This window comes from Gallus gallus, chromosome 1, assembly GCF_016699485.2.
Source record: "Gallus gallus isolate bGalGal1 chromosome 1, bGalGal1.mat.broiler.GRCg7b, whole genome shotgun sequence".
NCBI lineage: Eukaryota > Metazoa > Chordata > Aves > Galliformes > Phasianidae > Gallus > Gallus gallus.
The window spans coordinates 188,762,223-188,785,999 of NC_052532.1; the positions used below are offsets into that span (position 1 = coordinate 188,762,223).

Genomic DNA, 23,777 nt, shown 5'->3' on the forward strand with positions numbered 1-23,777 from the left:
TTTGACTCCGGACAGTTCACGATGCAAAAGCTAATGAACCAGGTTAAACAGACTCACTGGTGATCTTTCTGGAGTTCATAGCAGAGCTGATGAACACATGAACCCCAAACAGACCTTCTGCATGTTGTATAAACCAGTTTGTGGCGACATTTAGGCATATACAAAGTTCTGTCCTTCTCTTGGAGATCTTAAACACAAAGTGGTGGGCTGCTTTTTCCAGGCAGAGGCACACAGCACTTCATACAACGGTCAAAGTGAGTTGATTTTCCTTTCTTCTAAATGTTATCAGTGATGTTTTGTTTTTTTTCCTAGAAAGCACTAGATTGCAGAATTTGGTTGGAAGAGCTCTTCTAGGTTCTCCAAGGCACTGCAAATCCATTTTCTCTGAGCTCATCATTGTTCTCAGTCTGGCACCTTCTCCTTTTCAGTGTCCCACTTCTGCAAATTGTTCAGGGCAGTTTCTCCTCTTGGTTATCCCTGCTCACTAGGATGGTCTCAAGATGTAAAAGATTTGGAGTTATAGACTCTCTTACAAGCAGCACTGTCAGTTGCTCTGTTTGCTACACGCACATCCATAACTACTACAAAGATATTGCAAAATGTATAGCAAATCTGTAGCGGGATGGGGGATAACTCTATGACTCGGGCTGGCTAAGACCTATGTGGTGCTGGCTGCTATGAGTAGAAAAGCTTCAAAGAACTGGTGAGACATTCACTTTGCTTTCATCAAAATTGTTCCTCATGATTTCAGATGATCACAGCAATGTCTACTGCTAGCTGTGCAAGCAGTAATAATAATAACAATAATGATAATAGTGGCAAATTCCATCTTCTGTGATGTTTGCGCATCAAGAATGTCCTGGATTTTCATCTAGCCTCAGTGATGCACATATTTAGGTAGAGAGCTAATGGCCTTATGTTGTACCATGGGAGGTCCAGGTTGGAGAGCAGGAAAATTTTCTTCTCAGGCAGAGTGGAAATGCATTGGCCCAGGCTGCCCAGGGAGGGGGTGCAGCCACTGACCCCGGAGGTGTTCAAGAAGTGTGGAGATGCAGCACTGGGGGACGTGGCCAGTGGTCATGGGGGGGGTGGGTTGGTGGTTGGACCAGGTGGTCTTAGCAGTCTTTTCCAGTATTAACAATTCTATGATTCTGTAAACACAAATGGGAAGAGAATTTGGAGTGTCCTCCACCTAAAGCAAGCCTGTGATTCCCAGGAAGGCCACAAGTATAGGAGCAGCATCTACGTGAAGATGGGATCGAGCAGCAGTGATGATGAGGCTACCATTTTAAAAGATAAGAGAACTCACTCTTTGGAAGAGCTGACACAGATAACTGCCTGCTTCATTTCTGCCCATCTTAGCTACTAAGATCCATTTTTATCTCCTGCTTTTTCCTGTGTTTTTGATGCTTCTGCCAACACAGTGGTACCTGAGTGTTTCAGCAGTGCTCGTAGGGGAGGTTCTGAGAGCTGAAATAGGTTTGGGTATCTCAGCTCCCGGGACAAGATGGATGCTAAAAGGGAGCGAGGTCTGTGGGGCCTTCACATGATGGGTCTGGGTTTTTTCTTATGATGTTCTTTATTAAAACTGATGGAGAATATGCAAATCCAAAAGGAGAGACAACTTCATTCTTCAGTTTGGTGTGGGCGAGTGGTCTGTGAACTCCTCACAAAACGCTATTCTCATGGTTCCAGCAAACGCCTCACTCGCAGGTACCCGACTGAGGAGAACGTCAGAGAAATGAACGTGCGGGATGATGATGTCTTTCCATCCGTGCATTTTTGGGGCCGGCCGTCCCCCTGCCCTCAGGCAGCCGCCGGAGGCGGGGCCCAGGCGGGCACCCCCCGTTCCTCCCCCGCCGCCAGCTGAGCCCTTAACAGGTAACGGAGGAGGGGCGGCCGCCGCGGGGTCGGGCCGGGATCTGCTTCCTGGGTTTCCTTTCGCTTCAGCGGGGGCATCGCGGGGATTGGGACCGCCGCGGCCGGGCTGGGCCGGGCTGGGCCGGGCCGGGCGTGGGGCCCGCCCTGTGGCCGCGCCCTCGCTCGCTCCCCGTGTCCGCTGACGCTGTGTCCCCGTCCGCAGGTCCGAGCCATGGGGCCGCTGTGCGGTGGGGCGGCGGGGCGGCTGCTGCGGGTGGCCGGAGCCGGGGCCGGCCGGAGGCTGCTGCTGCTCAGCGCCGCCCGGAGCAGCGGCAGCCCGGCTGGAGGGAACCCGGCTGTCCGCCGCGAGGCCTTGGCCGTCAAAAAGCGAGGCTACGACATCACCAGGAACCCCCACCTCAACAAGGTAGGTGCCGCTTCACGCTGCCCTGCCCTCGCTGGGTGATGGCGGCGGGGTGCCAGCCCTGGTGTCACCCTGTGACGTGGGGTTTTGGGGAGGGAACGGCAAGTGTCTGGAGAGGGGCAGGTGGGGGTGAGGGAAAGGTTCTGCCCCAGGGGGCAGTGGGCATGGAACGGCCTGCCCAGGGCAGCGGGCACAGCCCCAAGCTGCCAGTGCTCAAGGGGTTTGGACAGTGCTATCAGATACACGGGTAGATTTTGGGTTGGGTTCAGTGATGCTTGTGGGTCCTTTCCAACTTGAGATACTCTATGCGATGTGCTGGTGGTTATTTTGTAGGGATGTCACAGTGGGCTGTTGGCAGAAGGCACTTGGCTTGTGTAGTGGATGCCCTGACCCATCCGTGTCCATCTCCAAGGCCCAGCCCTTGGGAAATGCTCAAGGGAGGTGGGAGGACCTCTCTCTTGCATTGCGTTAAACTGGACAGAGCTCAAGGCGAGTTGCAAGTGGTTGCCTCCTGGTTTGGTGTTGACCCTTCCTTTCGTAGCTGACCACCTCGCTTCCATCTACCCACTGCTGCCATGGTGGTAGTAGTGCTGGAAGAACCTAGGTTGGCTAGAAATGCCTTCAGCATTTGTTTCAGTCACCCAGTGGATGAAGGGAGAAAAGATCAGGAGAGAGCACTTCTAAAAACCCAATACCAGCCCAGTATATTTCAGTATTTCAAATCTGCAGCTGGTAAGCATGGCATTGATAGTTGATGGGGCTGTGACTACTGGTCTGCCTCCTGTGTCATCCTCTGGGCTGTAGACTGGATTCTAACTTCTACTTTGTGTAGTTGGCATCTCCAAGTGCCATTGCAGCATTCCCAGAGGATAGGTGCACAATGACACAGGATTTTATTGAATGTGGAGCTACTTTATAGGCAGTCTGCTTGAATCATTAGACAATAAATGTTTGCAAGGCTGAAGAGAAGAGGAATTGCCAACTGACTCTTAATGCTGACAAATTGTTGTTGCTTACGTGGTTTGGAGAGCTTTTTCTTCAGCATCTGCCTTGTTCTCTTTATGGTTTAATTGTAGCTGGAGAATAGCATAGCTAATGTTTCTAGTGGCGTTACATCTAACAGCTTGAACTGAAACATTAATACTTGGAGTATTTCTCAGTGTTACGAAATGATAACCTATAACTATGGGGATCTATCACGTTTCTTAAATGGATCTGACTTCCTCACAAGGATGTTCCAAAAAAACTCTCTCATTTGGTGCCTTTCTGAAGCATTTCCCCCATCACTGAAAGGCTGTATTTCTCTTTAACTGGAATTCTGGTCTGTGTGGAAGAAGGAAAGAAAACTACTTCTGTTGGAGGTAAAATAAATTCTGCTGCATCCTGTTTCTCCCACCTGGATGTTTGCTGTTTATGTTATGTTCCTCTGTCATTGCAGGCCGGGCAGACATTAATATGTCATCTTCAGAGCATTCTACTGAGAAGGGATATGGCTGACCTCTATGGTAAGAGATATGGACAGAGAGGCGATGCCCCTGTGTAACTTGTCATTACAGTAAACGTCCAGGTGCTCTTCCCAAACTTTTCCAAGCAGGCTTCTCTTTGCTGTCCTTAACAGCTTAATAATAACAGTTTAGTAAGGAATTAGTTGTGGAATACTTCAACAAGTCTCTATGCGGTCGAGGTATGATTGATGGCCATTTGTTCTGCCTTGCTGCAGTGCTGTAAATCAGCATTAGGGATCTTGATAGGTTTTCAGCTGTTGTAATCCTATCGCATAGCAATTACTGATTACATCTCTAGATGCTGGGGGTCATTGCCATTTGTCTGAAACGGACTTTGCTTTTATCTAAGTTTCCATCTGACTGAAGGATGCTCTGTAGGGGATTGCCTTCACATCTCCCCGAGAACCTCTGAAAATGTTTTTCTGGAGAAAGACACTGGGCAGCATGTGTTCTGCTGTTCCATTCAGTGCACTGGCTGCTCTATGGCTTCTTTGTGAAGTTTAAAGAGTCAGCCTAAAGCTATGAAATATGCGGTGGTTTATTCAACAAAGTTGACTGCATCCCTCCAGCAGAACCACAGATGGATTAACACGGTGAGGTTATTGATCCGAGTCTTTCCTTGACTGCTCTGTCAAAGCTGCTTTCGTTGAGATGCTGAAGTCACTGCTCCCAGGTCCTCCCTGATACCCTCAATACCTGTAAAAAGGAAACTGTCTTCTGAGAAGCTCATCTGTTTTCCAAACCTAGATTGAAGAGATAGCAAATGGCTTTCTCCTGTTCTTGAATTATTTGGCCAGTCTGTGCATTCTGCATAAGATCTTTCTTGACTAGGATGCTTTGGGGAAAATTTAGAGGACAAAACTGACTTTTGGGTAAGGCAAGTCTGGGTTTCATCCCTGGGACTTGGTTCAGTTATCAGTTATGTCTCTTTGCAACACTGAGAAGGTCATGTGCAAGGAAGTCACGTAGCTTAAATCAGATGGCAGTAGGAAGATCCTGGGAAGACAGAAGGACCTATGCTTCCTCTGTGCCGATGGACATATCACATGTTTCTGTATAACTCCATTACTGCTCTTCTTTGTGTTTTGGACTATAACAGCCCATGTGATCCAAGGGCAGGTCTTGGGGATTCTCCACATTCTTCTCAGGGTGACTGTGGTCCTAAAAGGCAATAGGAGTTGTTCTCAGCTGAGAAAAGAGCCACAGAAATAACAGAAGGAAGGGCTTGTCACAGGTTTTAATTGAGTGCCTCATATAGCGGTTCCTTTCCTGCCTTTGAACACTGCAAAATTGAAATCCTAAACATTTTTGAAAATGTCAGCCACAGGGAACTGGTGGGACCACGCTGTGGGGATCCAGGTGTGGTGGTTGTTCCAGGTGCATGTTGGTTCCAGAGGATTTACTGAAAGCTTTGGCCATGTCTAGGTAAGAGACCTGCCGCCAGGGCAGCAGTACTGGACCCATTGGGACACAAACCTGTCTTCAGCACTGAGGAGAGTTACCTTAGCACTCAGATCCTAAGAGGAAAGATGAGACACGTCTTATCCACTTCGTATGTTTTTTATGCGCTATGGAAAGCATCATAATGAATTCTCGAAACAGAATTAGCAGTCTGCAGCTGTAAGAATGAAACTTTCTGAAGAACTGCTGTGGGTTTCTGGGGCAGCGTTGAAACCTACTGTAGCACACATCATGGAGATGCAGGAGGTTTGTTTGTCCTTCGGCTTCGTGGGGATCAGAATTAGGCAAATCGAGGGTTCTTTGAACACGGTGTCAGTAATTTGCCATTGCAGCTGAGATGAGATGACATAGCCTTGCACATGGATGAAATCAGCCTATAATTAGCTGGATTAGTGAAATGAATGCATTTAGACAAAATTAGCAACTGGTACAAGGGCAGTGCATCTGAAATGTCTGTTGGCAAGGTCAAATCAAGGCAGATTCTTCCTTCAAATTATTACTTTTCTCTAAACCCATGTAGTTATATTCTTACAACCAAAGTTACCTGTTGACTGGCTAGAAGTCTCAGTAGACATTTATCCACTGTGGTGGGCACAGGGATTTTGAGTGGCTGTGTGACTCCTGGCATTTGTCAACTTCCCATCTGCTCATGTTTTACGAGTGTGGGATGGGCAGAGTTTAGAGACTGTCCTCTTATTTTTTTTCAGGAGCCTGTATTTCAGCAAAGTTTAGATGAGACCAAACATTATTCATTGTTGTTTTGGTTGTGGTCTTCTTGTTTGTGGTTGGGTTTCTGTTTGGTTTCTGGTTTTTGTTTGTTTATTTAAGAGTGTTGTGTGTTCTTAAATACACCAAAGCCATGCTTGGCTTAGAGAGTCCCCACACAGAAAATAATAACAGTGGGAGAGTGCAGGTGAAGGTGTCCTACCTACCTGTGCTATTTACATGCAGAATCACAGGATAGTCGAGTTTGGAAGGGACCTCTGGGTCCATCTGGTCCAACCCCAGCTCAAGGGGGGGATCTGCAGTACATTGCTCAGATACAATGTGTGACTTCAAGTGAGTAGACTCAGTGCATTGTCTCATTTCCAGATCTGTCACTGGCTGTGCTTACAAAATAGAGATGACATAAAATGTTTCCAGATCTATAGATGAAATATGCTAAGAAAAGGTAAAGGCGTTACTGTAATGTAATGGACTTGTCTTCCAAGCACCATCCATCCTAAATAAAATCATAGGAGATTAAGTTCTCTGCAATGTTGTTGTCCTGGACCTGACATGGCCCAAAGCTGCAGGAGTTCAAGGAGCATTTGGACAACACTCTTAATAAATACAACACTCTTAATAAATACCCTATGGATTTTGGGTGGTCCTGTGTGGAGCCAGGAGTTGGACTTGGTGATTCTTGCAGGTCTCTTCTAGTTTGGGATTGTGAGATAATGGCCTGGTCATCAAATCAAGCCCAGTGTCTGTTGGCGTTCCCAATATTGCTACCAGCATGCAAAAGTCCCTTTGCCTCCCCAGCTTGGAGCCCAGCCCCTCTTATTATTGCAGCACCAGGCAGCCATCTGTCTTCCTGTCCCCCTGCACCATCTCCTGCCAACACAGTCGCTCTCTCCTTTGGGATCCCATCAATTCTTTGAGAGTAGAGCTAACATGGAAAAGCTTGGAAGAGCAGAAGAAGTCTAATGCTGCTGACATGAGTGGAGTGCCTCTGCCTGTGTTCATGGAATCACCAACCCTGCAAGCATCAGTGCTTGTTTTGCCTTTGGTGCCTGTAAATGTCATGAGGGGCTTGGAAGTATCTCTCAGGCAGGTTTTATATGTGCTGGGTTTATGCTTGTGGCCACCATAAGACACTAACAGGAATAAAATGTGACTTGGACCGAAGTACTTGTTTGCTGAGCAGTTTATATCATAAAAAATGCCTTTAAAATTGCCTTTAAATTGTGGAATTTTGTGAGTTTGGCAGCTGCCTATGCTGCTTTCTTTCTATCTTGTGGTTTCTCTAAGAGAAGCCTTAATTCTTAACACCACGTGTGTTTTGGTGTAAGGGCAGAGCCAAGGCTGCACATAGCTTTTGTTTCATTGGGTGGGCTGAGCTTTTTTTGACGCTTGAATAAGAATTGCGTTTAACTAATGAACTCTTCAGTCAATACTATGCAAATTGATATTGGTGCAGTTAAAATGGATCCAGGGCCGAGTGTTACAGCTTGTTCAGCATTCCCATTTATTGCATCCAGTGAAATGCATGGCAAACCTCCAGCTGTTGCTTTGGAAGCAGTCTGGATACTGAAGGTAAGAGTAAGTTCGTTACATGTGGGCACAGTGCTGTAAGCACTCCTCACTCCGCTGCCTGCAAGCCTTGCCCTGCATGAGTAGCAGGACAGTATATGTCAGTGGCATTAGAAATTGTGTGCTGCAGTACGTAGAGATGAGTCTGAATTGGAGCAAACTGAAATGAGCTAGCTGAGGGTGCTGGCAGGCCGGGCGCACTCACAAGATGAGGGAAAGAGTAAAATGTTGTGGCTTAGTTTTGATTTAGGATGTGTTTGCTGTGCAGTTGGGTTCTAACAGAGATGGATCTCAGCAGCTTTGTAGTGTTTTGTGGCAGAGGATGACCTGGAGCAAATTCAATTTGACTTGATTTTGAATAAATGGAACATAAACTTAATTCGTCTTTGGCTTCTCTAGTGGCCACCTCCAGAGGTACACTCATCCTGCTGTTACCAGCGTTAATTCAGAGCTGAAAAGGAAAGGTGAGGTCTTCAAAGAAGGAAAAAAACAACCCAGCCCTTTATCAGAATCGAGAAATGGAAACTGGTTAGCAACTTCATTGCTTTGATTTGAAGCCTGCTGGCATGAGGAGCTGCGTGCCCACGGTCTGGACTATTGGGTCTCAGTGCTCTTGTCTCTTCTTGTAGGGAGCTGGACTCTGATCCTTATGGGCTCCTTCCAACTCGGGGTGTTTTGTGATTCTATGAAGTGTTCCCTAGCAGATGGGACCTTGTGATCTGAATACCTGAAAGACCTACAGACTAATGTCACCTTTCTTACAGAGTTCTGCTTTAGTAGGAGCAGCATGTGAATTGTAATTCCTCTATTTTTAGGTATCATGCTGATGGAGTTTTGTATAAAAATAACTGCTTTGCCTCAGCTTTGTCACTTGAATTACACTGAAATTGGTGAGGGTCAAAAGTGGGTTTTTTTTAGGCTTGTGGTGGACTTAGATAGGGAAGCTCATTTTACACATTCCCAAAAAGACCTGAGTTGCATAGTTTGACCTTTAATCTACTCTGTCTAGTTACATGTATTTTGCTTCTGTTCTATTTCATCTGCTGACACAAGCACAGTCCACAATTTCTATAAATGAGCTTGTGTGCAGCATGCCATGGGATGTAGGAATTACAGATGGTACTGTGTATTTAGAAATTTAGAGTGCAATACATGGGATTCAACACAATAAAAATAGTTTGCCATATTACTGCACAGCAGTAATATTTTTTGCCATATTCTATTTATCCCTTCACATTCCCCTCCTCACATCCATAAACAATCCTTAGGTCTCTGCAGAACCTTGGACTAACCAATTAGTTTTCCCTTTAATAAGAAAATAAACTGGAACGTAAGTCATGTTGCCATTCAGTAGGGACACTTTGCTGAGGGTTTGGTGCCCAGGTGGTGTTCCACAGTTATGACTTATGCCTGAGAACACTTGGGCTCCATACATCTGTCTGAAAGCCCAGTCTGAGCCCAGTGTGAGTGATGGTAACTGGTGTAACCAAGATTTAGTCCATGAACTTGTAACAAACCACTGCTCTCCATTGATACTCCATTGACACCGTGTTGTGTTACTTCGCTGGTTTCAATCCTCTTCAAGGGAGAGAAGAGACAGATGGCTACTTTAACTGCCCTGGGGGTTTTGAGTCATAGAATCATAGAATCACTGAGGTTGGAAAAGACCTCCAAGATCATCCAGTCCAACTGGCTGTATATATACCACCAGTATTTCCCACTGAACCACGTCCCTCAGTGCAACATGAGCATGCTTTTGATTTTTAACCTCCTCTTTGAGGCCCGAAAGCTTGCTATCTCTCTCCCCAGACAACATGACATTTTGATGAATGACTTTTAGATATTTTCAGCTTAATAATATCTTCCCTTGTATTTTTTAACTGGCAAAGCTTTTTATAGTTCTGCAGCTACCATACACAAAGCTCAGCTGTAAACTAAGCAGACTTGGTTCTGACAAAGAAAATAACACCAACACCAAAGCTTTCTGTAATTCAGACCTTTCTGCTTTGCTTCCCTTTGCAGCTCTTGTTTGCACATGTTGAGAAAGGGTCGATGTTCTATGGAACCGATACAGATTTTCAGTGAATTTCTGTATTCTGTATAAAAGGTCAGCATTTTTTCTTTCTTTGTCCAGCTTATAAAGTGATAAGTCTGTTTTGTAATATGTCCATGTGGATTAACTCTGTTCAGCCTCATAAAACACGCAGTTAGGGCTGCACTGTGTTTTGCAACAGAGGAAGAAGTTGGTTATTTCACATACAGCGGAGTTCTGGACAAGGCATCTTGAACTTTAACTCTTTGGCTTGGCAAATGGATTTGTCCATTCCCCAAGCAGTTACATTCATTACGGAAGCTATTAAGCTCTGTTTAATCTTCATTTCAAGGGTTTGGTGTTAAACCTACAGGTAATCTTAACTATGGTTAGCTGCAAATGAAATGGTACTTGTCGTTTTTGGAAGTGTCCAATTTCTTAGGGCTTCTGTTTTCAGGATGGTCTAAGCAAGGGCAGGGGCAGGAGGGAGAGGCATGTTTGTCATTAGGCCGGCTGATTTAGATGGAGGGGAGAAGAGTGTGAACAAAGGGATTTTGATGTTCATAGCCCCTCTTTTAGCAACTCTTATTTTTTCATATCCCCCAACCAGATCAGATCAGTTGGTTCATTTTAAAGGCAAAAAACCTCAACCAAACAAAACCAAATCCACTTTTTTATGGTGAGCCATTTCCTATCCTAGAGGTAACTAGATGTGTTCATGTTGCCATTTGTGTCTATAGCTAATTGCTGACACAAAACCAGATCTTCTGTAAATCAGATCTCCGTATCACAGTTGCTGGAGGGACAAGGGCCCCTTCTTTTCCTTTTCATGAAGGTGTCTAAACCTGGCCATAAAATGAGCCAAATGACAACAGTCACGAGCTACAGTACTAAGTCTGAATCCTGTGAAAAGCTAAATATGGTCTAAAAATGTGTAAGCTCTTCCCTACAGGAATGAATTCAGCAGTTGCAGGGACATGAGAAACATTCATAGTTCCACCAGAATGATTTGGCAGTTTCCGGGTAAGTGATGGGGTTTTTGCATAAGGACATGAATGTATATGGAGTGATCAGGACATAGAAAAGAAGAACTGAAAACTCTTCTCAGTGCCCCTAGCAGAGAGCTTGGCTTGATAGGTGAAAGTGATGGGAAGCAACGAATGGGAGATCAACCGTGTGTTCTACATAGATGTGTCTACAGAAGTCTTCCAAAGCAGAAGTTAATGCTAATCCCGGAGCATGATGGCTTGCTTTCTGCAGAGTCTGCTACTTTATACTCACTAGGGATTTTGCTGACATTGGCATCCTGCACGCTTCTCAAGTACACCACGTTCAAACACAAACTCGGTTGCTCAAAGAATAATAAAAGTTGTGGGAGTATTTTTTGCCTTTAAGTTTGGAGCATTTTCAGTGCACGTACCAGTGGGACTTGTTTCTCATTTCACATGTGCAACTCTTAAGTTTGGTACGCTGCCTAAGTTGTGATGTGCAGTGGTATTTATTAGAAGGAGATGTGTGTGACATGCCTTTCACTTCGTGTGCTGATGCCAGCAGCTTTTACAAGCTTATGTCCAGGGAAAAAAAATGTTTGGTATGGCGCAGAGGTCTCCCTGAACACTGCCATTTGGCTTTTAAAAGACGAAGTAGGCTTAACCCATTGGGGGGCTTTCCACTGGTTTGTCAGTTTTGCATCCAGACTTGCTAAAATTGAGGAATGGGAGATTATTTGGTCACGGAAGGATGAGATTAAAGATGGTGTGTTGTGAAATTCCACTTTGTGATACTCTTTGCTTCATCTGTCCAAGCTCATCTTCCTTATCAGCTCTGAGACAACCAACGTGAAGTGTTCTGTTGACTTTCCAAAGCCAAAAGCCATTCTCCGGCATGCAGGCAAGGAATGCTGGACTTCTTCACAAGAGGTGCTGGACAAAAAACAAGTGCACTAAGTGAGACACCATGGAATGCTCGGAGCTGCCCTGCAGAGTCCTTGTAGCAGCTTCATAAAACTTACCCAAGTGCCTTTGAATTACGACCTTCCAAATATCCACTGGTCAAGGGTAACTGGAATTTTGAAACCAGAATGAATGCAGGGCTGATACTGGAGCTGGGCTGCACTCCATAAAGGCAAGTCGGTGTTTTGGGTTTAATGTGTTATAACTTCAAATACAGTTAACTAAATCATTTGTCATATAAATAGAAAAGAAGCGATGCAAAGGAGCTGGAAAGGAGCAGCAAGAGTCTGGCTGCTGCTGGAAAATACCTCTGGTGTGTTGGCCACTTATTAAAAGCTAATTGCATTTTAAAGATAAGCTTTAATGGATTTGGCAGTGAGAGTGCAACTGTAATCAGATCTTGTTGTTTTGTACCAGTGCCTTTCAGGTTGCTGTGCAAGGTCAAATGTCCCATTGACTGGCAGCTGTACTGCTATGCTTGTAGGAGAGTAACTGGCATTTGGTGGAGTTGCAAAATGAGTTTCCCACTGAAGCCAGATATAAAAAGTATATGAGAATCCAGCAGTTTCACTACCTGCAAAGCTGAAAACCCTTGTAGCATTTATTAGGATTTTCAGCAGGGAAAAAAGGATATTAATCTTGTTTGACTCACAGAACCGTAATATTTGCACTGCAATTTGTAATGCAGAGCAGAATTGTTCAAGCAGTGTTTCCTGGGGAATAGCAAATTCAGTAAAGTGGATGCTTTTAACCTTTTATTTTTGTCAGAGGAGTAAAGCAGGTCACAGGACCCTAATATTCAATAGTGTTGGTGAAGGGAAGAAGAGCAGTGAGTGTGGTTACAAACTGAGAAGCAGGGAGCAGCTGAAACCTTTCATGTCTTTCTCGGTGTCTTTGTTTGGCATCACTGTTATTTAATCTCTGAGCTGTGGCACTGGATCGTGCGTGTTTGTGGGAGCCATAAACCTCAGTCTTGTTGATAAAACAGTCACTTGGTCAGTCCTCTGCTGGTTTTAGTTTTCCTAGTATTACCAGACTGCCCTGACATCTGAACTGATTGCAATGAAGGCTGATCCGGGGCCCAAACCAGAACTACCTGAAGTCCTGTGAGCCCCCTTCTCTTTCACCTTCCTGGTAATTTTGGGATCTCAATAATTTCAGCTTAGGGGAAATTCTTCATGCTTATTAGAGAAAGGCTTAAAAATTAGACAGCGTGATTTAGATGTTAGAAAGAAATTCTGTACTTGGTGGTGAGGCCCTGGCACTGCTGCCCATAGAGTTGTGGTGCCCCATCCCTGGAGGTGCTCAAGGCCATGTTGGATGGGCTCTGGGCAGCCTGAGCTGGTGGGGAGCAACCAGCCCACAGCATGGAGTTAGATCTGGGTGGGCTTTAAGGCCCTTTCCAACATAAGCCATTCTATGTTTGCCACAAAAGCCCCCCCCTCAACTGACATTCTCTACAATCCCAGCTCTGCCTCATATCAAGTATGAATATGTTTGATTCTGTTTATAGACAAATTATTGCTAAATAAAACTGGTCCTGAACTTTTTGCTTACGTGTACATCTTGAAGTGCTTAACTTCCTTGAGTCCAGGATGTACTGCCCTATCAAATACATGCCAATGTCTCCATGTTTTTCATCCTTCTGAAGATTTGGAACTCAGGTCAATGCAAATGTGTGGCTTAGTTTGATGGCGGGTGGATAAGTGGTGTTGGCTGCCACACCTGTTTGATTGCCCAGATTTCAGACTGTCCCAAAGGGCTTTTCCATAGATGACTTTTGGTAGCTCATAACTATATGTCAGTGGATAGCTAACTGGGGGAGGTGGGATGGAGGATCAGGGAACCAGCCTGGGCCCTCTGGGTTTTGACTGTAGCGAGAGTGTTTACTGGAACTAAGTGATATAAGTCAGACACTGTTTCAAATACCAGTTTATACCATGTGGGGGGATGAATAGCACAGGCTGCAGCTTCTACAACCTTTGTCTTCTTCAGACTTGAAATGTTGGATATAGAGATGTGTGTTTCCATGCATGAATATTGGTCCCCATATTCCAAAGTCCCGATCAGCTGCACTCTGGTTTGTATTGCCACAAACTGTCTCATAATTATTGTTTTCACCTTTCTTTTCTCCTCTCCCTGCTGCATCAGAACTGCAGAGCAGAAGACTAGAGTTACTCAGGCTCCATCAGTGATCAGCAGTAATTCTTCCATACTATAACTTGTTTATTTTAGCACAGAAGTACTGTGGCTGGATAGCCACAGTAATAATGTGGCTTCACTGTGGTGAAGTCTGTGGCTGAGGATAACATTTAAATCTCTCTTCTTCTGTTTATGCAGGCTACTCACTGAGAGCTCTATCACAGTGACTGAGAGGGAAGGACAGGACTTCATTCTTCAGTGCAAACCAACCCCCCCAGAAGGGCTGCAAAGAACTGAAATCAATCTGAAGAAAAGCTATTAATAATTCTTTTCATATAGCCTTACCCTGAGGCAGTTGAGCTTCTAAGGCTGATCCTTAAGAATGTCACCAATGTGGTGACACCATCTCGATGCAGGTGATATTAGCACCTACCAGTACTGGCTTCACGTTCAGGGCAGGTTGAAAGATCTCCTATTTGCATGCCATTCATTTCTCAGAGCACTACGTGTGCGTTGTGGTGATAGGTACTGTGCAAACACAACAGGGAGACATCGGACACCTTTCCGAGACATTTCTAACTTTACTGTAAAATGTATAATTTAATGTGCTGGAAAGCAGAATCTAAAATATTCTGTATTCCAAGAGCTTACATTCTCCTGTCAAGACTTCATGTTACTTTGCAAGGTTCTTATGTTTGCAAGCAGGGTTTCTCTGAGATATGAAGTACCCCCTTGGTGAGACCTACATGCTGAGCCTGTGCTTGGCTCGCTGTGCCCTTGCAAGTTTCTGCAGCACACTTCTACTGCTGGGTAGTGCATGTGAGGAGGGTCTGACTTGAGTAGCTCTTGAGACTGACTTGCATCTGGAAACGATGGAGCTGATTCACGTGTGCGCTATGGCCATATCTGGAATTGCCAGGCATCTTGCATCTGCTTTGCATATAATCTGTGCATATGCAGAGTTGCTGATCATCTTCTGGATGCATTGGATTTTACATCCACTCGCAGATTAACTCAGCATGAAGGCAGCTTTTGGACGTTCATGGGGCAATGGGCAAAGCCCATACACTTTTATCCCCTAGTGAACGATCTAGGTGGAAATGATGAGCGTGCCTTGAGATGTCTTGAGTATGTGGGAGAGTAGATCTGAAATTTCATCCTTTAGAGAGCAAATCTATGTGTTTGGTAATACACAAATGCTAGGTGAAAGAACAAGGTACTGGAAGTTTTAAAGGTCTAATTGCTCCATAAATTAAAAAAACATGGTTATTATGTAGAAGCATCACTTACGTTGATAATTTTCTGTAAGTTAAGCCTGAAGTGGAAATGGTGCTTTTTCACTCCGGGTCAGTTCCTTCACCATTCATCCTGCAGAGCTGGTTGGTCAGTTGCCGTATCATAGCCCTTCTTATCTCCGCCAGCAGTGATCTCAACTGTAGCACGTTAAAGCACGTCACATACCAACTGCTGTGTGCCATACCTCACGTCAAACAGACAACATCTTATAAGATGAAATGCATTTTGTCAAGCGTTTCCCAAAAGTGAAGTGCAAAAAAAGCTGCTGGCAAGCAGATGTTCAGCTGAATAAAATTAAAAAATATTCCTGGAACTTGCATATCTTTTTTTTTTTTTCTTAATTAATCTGCTTAATTAATCACTTGTAATTTCTGTCTTTATTCTGGGACAATTTAAAACCTCCAGTCACACCGTGTGTGTTACAAAGCCCCATACATTTGAGGTAATTACTTTGTCTGCATTACTAATGTAATAAATCAAGGAGAAATAAGGTAAGGTGAATGCTCATGCTTTAAGCTAGCAGGACAGAGAGCTGAGTGCAGTGTGCTCTTTCTGCTGCTTAACCATCTTACTGGGCAGATGCTGCAGCCAGTGATTTCTTAGAAATCAAGAGATTATTGGCCTTGTTTTCCTCTCATTTTATTCAATGACACCTTCCAGCAAGTGTCTAGGACTAGATCCAAAGCAGATTGAATTTGATGGGAAACAAATGAGTAATTGCAGCCCTTTGCTGTAAAGTATTCAGAGTTCTTGTCTTACTGGCTTCATAACGTTTAAGAAAGTGCTTTGCTAAAGTGGTGCATACGTTTTTGATTTAGTATCCCTCTGCTATAAGACTGTATATTTGAGTGTCTTCTGGCCAAAGTCTATCTGAGAAGTGGCATTACAGGAGCACAGCCGAGTTGTAAAGTGGAGGTGATGCACTTCTGCTCTGCATTCAGAAGGAAGAGAAAAATAAAGCAGCGATAACATTGTAGTATCATTTAGCACCAGACAGAAGAAAAACAGTTGTAAAAACTAAGTAAACTTGTAGATTGAGGTTCAGACAACTTACAGTGTCTCCAGTTGCTTTAGTGAATAAATAAGACTAAAAACAAGTAATAAATTGTCTACAAAGTGACAACAGCCTCTTCAGGTGTTAAAGCTTTTAAGTGCTGTAAATTTACTCTCAGCTTTGCAGTGTTGACGTGGATATTTTTTTTTTCATTGATTCACTTTCTCCTTTTAATTCAAAAGCATAATAGATGAAAGAAAAGGCATAAGTTAGGCCTGAGACATTATGACTGATCCTTGTCAATCCTATCCTGCGTACTCTAATGCTAGCGTAGGAGTTTGAGCTGTCCTTCCCACCTCTATGTAACTGAGTCTGATTAAAGTATGACTGATTAAAGAGATACGTTGAGGGTGTTTGGAGATGGGATCTACCCCAAGAAATGGAACTCAGACCTTTCTCCCTCCTGTAGATGCACAATAACGCAGAAGTAGATGTTTTGATTCATCTCGTCTTGGTGCAAAACTTAATATTCTGATACGTTTGCCATTTTGGTTTCTACTTATCTTTGCCCAACTCCCTTGCTCTTTGGTTTGGGAAGTTGGGGGAACCAATCCAAATGTAGCAGTAAGAAGGAGCATGGTAAGCATTGCCTCCAAAATATAACGAAAGGAATGAAAACCCCACAGCTATGGCAGACTCACTCTCTTTTCGAGATGCAAGGCCATTCAAAAGCAGAAAGGCTGTGAAGTGTATTCCCAGCAGTGTGTTCAGAATGACATGCAGAGCCCACAAGTTCTTCTGAGATCTGGTGGGAGAATTCACTGGTGGAGAGATCTGTGAATAATATGAATGTGAATGACCTGGTTTGTGTGAAAATCCTCGAAGGCATGGATTTTCTATGAGGAAAAATAAGCTCAGAATGTGTGCTTCATGCTGGGTCTTATGCTCTTCTAAGACAAATATAGTTAGAAATTGGTGGCTTCTGGAGGAAAAAGTAATTTTTAATTCAAGTTATTTGGGTAAACTTGGATTTTGCAGAGCTGCTTCCTTCTACTGGGGGAAACAAAAGCACCAGGCAACTTGTATGCAGATGTTTTTATAGAGAACTGCATAAATGGGACAGAGGGGTAACTGATTCTATAATCTTGCATTTAATAGAAAGCTAATTTAAAACCACTTGCACTGGTGAGCTGTAACTCATCGCAGCGTTGTAATCTGCAATAAGATTTTGAAAGTACAAATTATATTTCTCCAATGGGATTTGGACAGTTTTAGTATAACTTGGGTACTCATCAAAGTAGAACTTCACATGATATTTCTCTGAAACTGCTTTGTTTCATAAGCAAGCACATGAGTGTGCCTAGACGATGATTTCTGGCAGATTCTGGCCTCTTTATGCGGAGTCCTAATTCACCCCTGCTGTTCTCTGAAATTAAAACCTTCTGATTCTCTTGCAGGAAGAGGTATTCCTACTGCCATCTGCAAAACATCAGCATCTTCTGCATCTCACTAAAATTCCTCTGGCCTCTCTGTACTCGTGATTTGTAAAGAACATTCAAAGGCGAATTCTTATCTTCCATTAAACCTAGAGGTTAAGAAACTGAATATGTCTTGTCATATAACCAACCCATTCACCAGGCATCAGTTACTTTATGGTGTTTCTTATCAGCCATTGATCCATTTTCTTTTTCTAGTATTCTGCTGGAGGAAAAACAGTATTTGTCTACTAACCCATTTGTGTATTAGCCCATTACTTCGTGCACCTCTATATTTTACAATTAAAAACATCTCTGCAAAGCAATAGCTCAGCTTTCAATGGCTGAATTTCAAACAGTACATTCTGGATGTGTTTGCACATTTTCTTTTAGCGCTCTCCTTTTACAAATGTTGAATGTAGATCACGAGTGGAAAGGCTCAGGGAAATGCATTCATAGCTTTAAGCCTGAATATACCTTCTGTGGGTAATTTGCAATACTTCTGAGAATTCCAAAATATTTCATGCCATTAATACAGTCTTGTTTTGAATATGAGATGCTTGTCAGAAAAGGATTTGAAGATAACAGTAAGATAAGGAGGTGGGAATTAAAAATCTCTGTCTTGTAATAAAGTGAAAAGAATAATACCAAAAGTAATTTGGTGTAGTGCCTGTATTTATATTGTACTTGAGCTGGCTTTAAGCACTCCTAGGACCCGGTCCTCTCTGTTCACTTATTCTGGTAAACAGCCCAACTTCAGATTATTCATGAAATTCCAATGTCCTTGAGCGGACCCTTTTGGGAAGAAACACGTGTTGCCTTGTCTGTAGGCATTAGCTGTGTGTCTCTGGAAAAAATGGTTGAGAGAAAAGCATCTGAACCTCACAGGGACCTGTTGCTCCACAGCAGATTGGCATGTAAGAGTTTGCTGTGAAGCTGTGACTGTATTTGGTAGCTTTCTGCAGTCACAGCAGCCCGATCACCGTGGAAACCCTCCCTATAGGGCTTTAGGGGATAAACCCTCCCTAGGGGCTTTAGGACAGTCAGTAAAGCAAGCCTTGAGCCTAGCTTTATGGCAGCACTTAGAGAAGTATTTCAGTTTCTGAAATCTTTATTTCATAATATTTTTATTCCAGTGAGTTTACTGCTATACATCTTTAAATCAAATGGAACCTCCCAGAATGATAAAGAATTACACCGATGCTTTACATTGGAGATGGGAGTGAACTCTGCCTAGTTTTCAGGTATAAAATACCCTGTAGCTGCAGTGCAGCGCACTTTGTTGGCTCAGAGATGACCCATTCATTCTGTGTCAGTAGCCCTCTGCAGCAAATTCGTCCAGGTATCTCGTGCCATCCTGAAGTCAGGGAGAGGATCTTTCTCTTACACTTTACTGATGTATTACAGGAGAGCAAAGGTAGAATGAATACACCTGGACTTGCTCGGGGCTCTAGTGTTGAAGTAATTGTTTTGTAATAAATTACTTTTTATGAGTAATACATGAGAATATAATTATGTGGATAAATGCTTGCAAAAACACATGAAGCTGGCCCACGTGAGCCTAATGAGGAACAACAAGGCCAAATGCAAGCTGTTGCACAAGGGTTGGGGCAATCCCAGATATGTGTACAGACTGGGAGAAGTACCGAGAGCAGCCCTGCAGAGAAGGACCTGAGGGTCCTGGTAGACAAACAGTTCAATGCGAGCTAGCAGTGCTCACCCACAGCCTGGAAGGCCAACAGTATCCTGGGTTGCATCAACAGAGGGGTGCAGCAGTGCAAGGGAGGGGATTGTCCCCCTCTCCTCTGCCCTCCTGAGGTTGCATCTGGAGTACTGCATGCAGATCTGGAGCCCCCAGCACAGGAAGGATGTGGAGCTGTTGGAGCAAGTCCAGAGGAGGGCCACTAAGATGATCAGAAGGATGAAGCACCTCTTCTGTGAAGAAAGATTGAGGAAGTTGGGATTGTTTAGCTTGGAGAAGCTCTGGGGAGACCTCATTGCAGCCTTCCAGTACAAAAAGAGAGTTTATAAAGCAGGAGGAAGAGTGAATTTTTACAAGGTCTTGTAGTGATAGGGCAAAGAGGAATGGTTTTAAACTAAAGGAGGGGAGATTTAGATCAAATGTTAGGAGGAAATTATTTACCCAGAGGGCAGTGAGGCCTTGGCACTGCTGCCCAGAGAAGCTCTGGGTGCCCCATCCCTGGAGGTGCTCAAGGCCAGGTTGGATGGGGCCCTGGGCAGCCTGAGCTGGTGGGTGGCAATCGGCCTATGGCAGTGGGATTGGAATGAGAAGATCCTTAAGAGAGCTCCAAACCCAAGCCATTCTACGATTCTATAATATAATTTTAGTCATTTCTTAGGTATATTTTTTCTCTTTGCCTTCAAATCTCTTGATCATTATCAAGATCTATTAGAAATGAGCCATCTTCACTACACATTCAATAAGGCTATGCAGTCTGTGCAAGCTGCTGACCAGCAGAACCAAACCCCTGAAAATTAGAACTGGGATATTCTCCATGTATATGAAAATAACACAGGTTAAATTTTAGGTCATAACTCTTTGTGTCTTTAGAAAATACTCTGGAGTCTAGCAAAGCTGTGGGCAAATACGTAATTATTGAGTGCTGCCCCTTGACATTTTCAAAAAGACAGGACTCCAGACTAATCATGGGATTACTTAAATATTTGGTCAGTACATTAATGTGTGGTACCTGATGGATTTAGCACAGCTATTTCTTTCAATTCAACATTAAAAAGGAGATTGTCTGCTAATGCTGACAGTGTTCTGGTTTTTATCCTCCTGGTTAAAATTAATTTATCTTGGATTAACGAGTGCTAAAGAATCACTTGAGAATAAATGGGTCTGTTGTTCCACGGTCTCCCTTACACAGGAGATTTGGTAGGGTCCCACGGCAGAAGCTGGTGTGATGATGAACATGAAGAAGTGAAATCACAAATGAAATCTCAGCAGTGCTGGCCCTTAGCACACTCCCTCTTCTTGCCCTCTGAGAACTTAAAATGGGGTGGGAATTTACAGTTAAGTTTCAGGTTTTAGAGATTTTCTATTCATCTGGCAACCATTCCAGCTAACAAGATAAGAAGAGAGAAAGAAGAGTTTTTTTAATCCAGACACTTCTTGCCACAATTCACTGGATCTCAACATAACTGTGATGTAACTGTTCACCATTTGCCAAGCCTTCCAACACATCTAGAAAAACATGAGGAACATGCCTGATTTCAGTTGATAATTTTCCCTTGGAAATATTTGTTTGTTTTCACCGTGTTTTGCCAGACATCAAGTTTTGGTGGTGTGATGGTAATAGAAGAGGTGTTTGGAACCTTTTGATAATTATTTGAGATTAATAACATAAAAGCTCTTGGGGAAGTGGTGCCCATAAGCCATTTGAAAGTGGTTAGAGCTTTCTGGGTGTAATGCCTATGAGGGTTTTAGGCTTGATCTCTACAATGAAAATCAAATATGATGCATTACTTATCTCAACATGCAGGTTATCTGTCAGATCTCAACTGTTTGGCTGCTGGTAGCCTTCCTTAGGATATTAATTGACAAACGCATCCCGACGTTCATTTAAAACCACAGCTGATGGTCTGTTTTGCTGTGTGAGCTACTCTTGCTGACATAATTAAATGTTTGCATTCATAATCTGGTTACGGTGTCTTAAGCAGGCTTTGTAGCAGGAGTTCGTCCCTGTCTCATGGTAACACTTCAGTCAACGCTTTCTGTGGATGGGGCTACTTGGAATGTTGTGCTGTACTGGATTCCTGCTTAGAATATCTAGAAACCCCAAATGAAATACATGTAAGCAGTATGTGTACTAACAAGTCTATCCAACACCATTCTTTGCCACAAGGCCAGGTAGCACAGTCTGCATCCATACTGCTAAATTCCTACCCTCTAAAACAGGCTGCTGTAGTTCCCAAATGGCCAATCCAAATGTCACCAATACAACAAATGACTGCTGAAAAAGCTTTGGTTGTGTGTCGTTTGGGAGTCATCATGGGTTTTCAATTAAAATGTAGTACTGGTAGTTACCATGTTTGATAATCAGCAGCTGTTGTACATGTTTTTAATTATTCCCCTACAGCTGTCTTTAATGTAATTTAGTATGAAAACTACAATTCTACTTTGGCTATTAACAGAATTTTGTTCTCACTAACAAAGTTCTCTTTAGATCTCAAAATACAGGCTAGGGTTTTAATTCTGTGAGTGATTTACCTCTTGCCTGTAGTCTTTTGTTTCACATTACTATTTCAGTTTTTCAGCTAGAAAACTTCTTACTGTCTTTTTTAGTTTTTTACTTAGATGACCCTAGATGCTCATTTCTTCTGTTGCATGCTTCTTGGTTAGTGACTGGTGCATGAAGCCCAGCATGAACTGCTTCAGGATAGAAGTAGAATTTCTTCAGAACCTATTCCTAATTCTATTTTTAAAATCCAAAAATGCAAATGCATCTCAAATTGCCTCACTGTCCCTGATAATGTGCTGGGTCATGCTGGTAAGTCTAATTCTGTTGCTTTGGAATAAGATGTACAAATTAAATTAAATTACTTGCTTCCTCTTTATTTTTATTTTGTGTTACAGTGTATTGCTTTAGTAAAGCTTACCAAATGGTGGCTAAAAGTTTAGAATATCAAAAAGTGCCATGATCCCTTTGAGTGTCAGCACAACTCCACTTACCCAAACCTCTATGTCTGCACCTTTTGTGTGGCCTGTATGACAGCTGCTTCAAGCTGTGCCAGGGGAGGTTCAGGCTGAACATTAGGAAATACCAGGCACTGGATTGGGCTGCCCAGAGAGGTGGTGGAGTCACCGACCCTGGTGGTGTTCAAGGAACGTTGGATGTTGTGTTGAGGGACATGGTTTAATGAGAACTATTGGTGATGGGTTGGACTGGGTGATCCTGTGGGTCTTTTCCAATCCTGACGATTCTATGATTCTATGCTTGCTGATTTTCACACTAGTCTAAAGCTGAGTCAGACTTGAAAAGCATGCATGCAGCAATTGTGGGGGATTTCCCACCCACAAATTTGTAAGAAAATCTTTGAAAATTATATTTCTGGTGGGCTACCTCAGCACTGGTGAATCATAAGGAATTACAGCCACAAATTACAGCTTGGTTGAATGGTCTAGAAACAACAAAAATTTCCAGTATTTGAAGAACAATTTTTGACTCTGAAAGCTTATTCATTTTTATTCTGGGTGTAATGATTGCCATAGCAAAGCTCGACTGGAATGACTGACACATGCCAGGAGCTTGTAATTCTGATGCTTAGAACAGCAACGCATATGGGTGATGCAGAAATGGTTAATGCATTTGCTGAGTACTCACAAGTGGAGGTTGTTCCTTTGGACTGGTGTTTCTCAGCTTTCATAATAACCATTGAGGAGGTAATTGCAGATGACTTTATTCATTTGTATTGATCTTTTTAGTTTTTAAACTTTATTGTTTAAAATATTTAACAGAATCACAGATTTGCAGGGGGTGGAACGGGCCTCTGGAGATCATCTAGTCCAACCCCTGCTAAAGCAGGTTCTCTACAGTAAGTCACACAGGAAAGCACACAGGGAAGTCTTGAATATCTCCAGAGAAGGAGATTCCATCCACAACCTCTTTGGCAGCCTGTCCCAGCACTGTGTTTGTATAGAACTTCCTGTGTTCCAGTTTTTGCCCATTGCCCCTTGTTCTGTCACTGAACACCAGTGAAAAGAGCCTGGCCTCATCCGCTTGACTCACACACTTTAGATATTTGTCAACAGTGATGAGATCCCCTCTCAGTCTTCTCCATGCTGAACAGACCCAGGTTACTCAGCCTTTCTTGATACAGGAGATGCTCCAGGCCCTTTATCATCTTTGTAGCCCTCTGCTGGATTCCTTCTAGGAGATCCCTGTCTTTCTTGAACTAGGGAACCCAGAACTGGATACAGTACTCCAGGTGAGGCCTAACCATGGCAGAATAGAGGAGAAGGATCACCTTCTTCAACCTTCTGGCCACGTTCTTCTAATGCACCCCAGGATTCCATTGGCCACAAGGGCACACTGCTGGCTCCTGGCCAACCTGTTATCCACCAGGACACCCAGACCCTTCTCTGCAGAGCTCCTCTCCACCAGGTTAGCCTAGAGGCTGTACCTGTACTGATGCATGCAATTATACCTCTCAGGAGTGGAACCTATAGTTGCACTTGTTGAGCCTCATCAGGTTCCTCTCCACTCCACTCTCCAGTCTGTCCAGGTCTTGTTGAATGACAGCACAGCCTTCTAGTGTGTCAGCCACTGCTCCCACCTTATTATCATCAGCGAACTTGCTGAGGGTTCACTCTATCC

The 23,777-nt window shown here is 43.6% G+C and overlaps 1 protein-coding gene across 3 annotated transcripts in view; it reads left to right on the forward strand.

Annotated features, from left to right (window-relative positions):
* The first annotated feature begins 1,853 nt into the window (after nt 1-1,853).
* Nucleotides 1,854-23,777, forward strand: part of ME3 (malic enzyme 3) — a 118,454-nt gene continuing 96,530 nt past the window's right edge. The window contains exons 1-2 of one of the 3 annotated variants that reach the window (XM_046902271.1): nt 1,854-1,881; nt 2,084-2,287. In XM_046902271.1, coding sequence (XP_046758227.1) covers nt 2,093-2,287 — 195 coding nt within the window. In that variant the 5' untranslated portion in view covers nt 1,854-1,881; nt 2,084-2,092. Of the gene's footprint in view, nt 2,288-3,722; nt 3,790-23,777 lie in introns of all 3 variants that reach the window. The other 2 variants (XM_015280299.4, XM_003640570.6) reach the window with 2 other exon arrangements.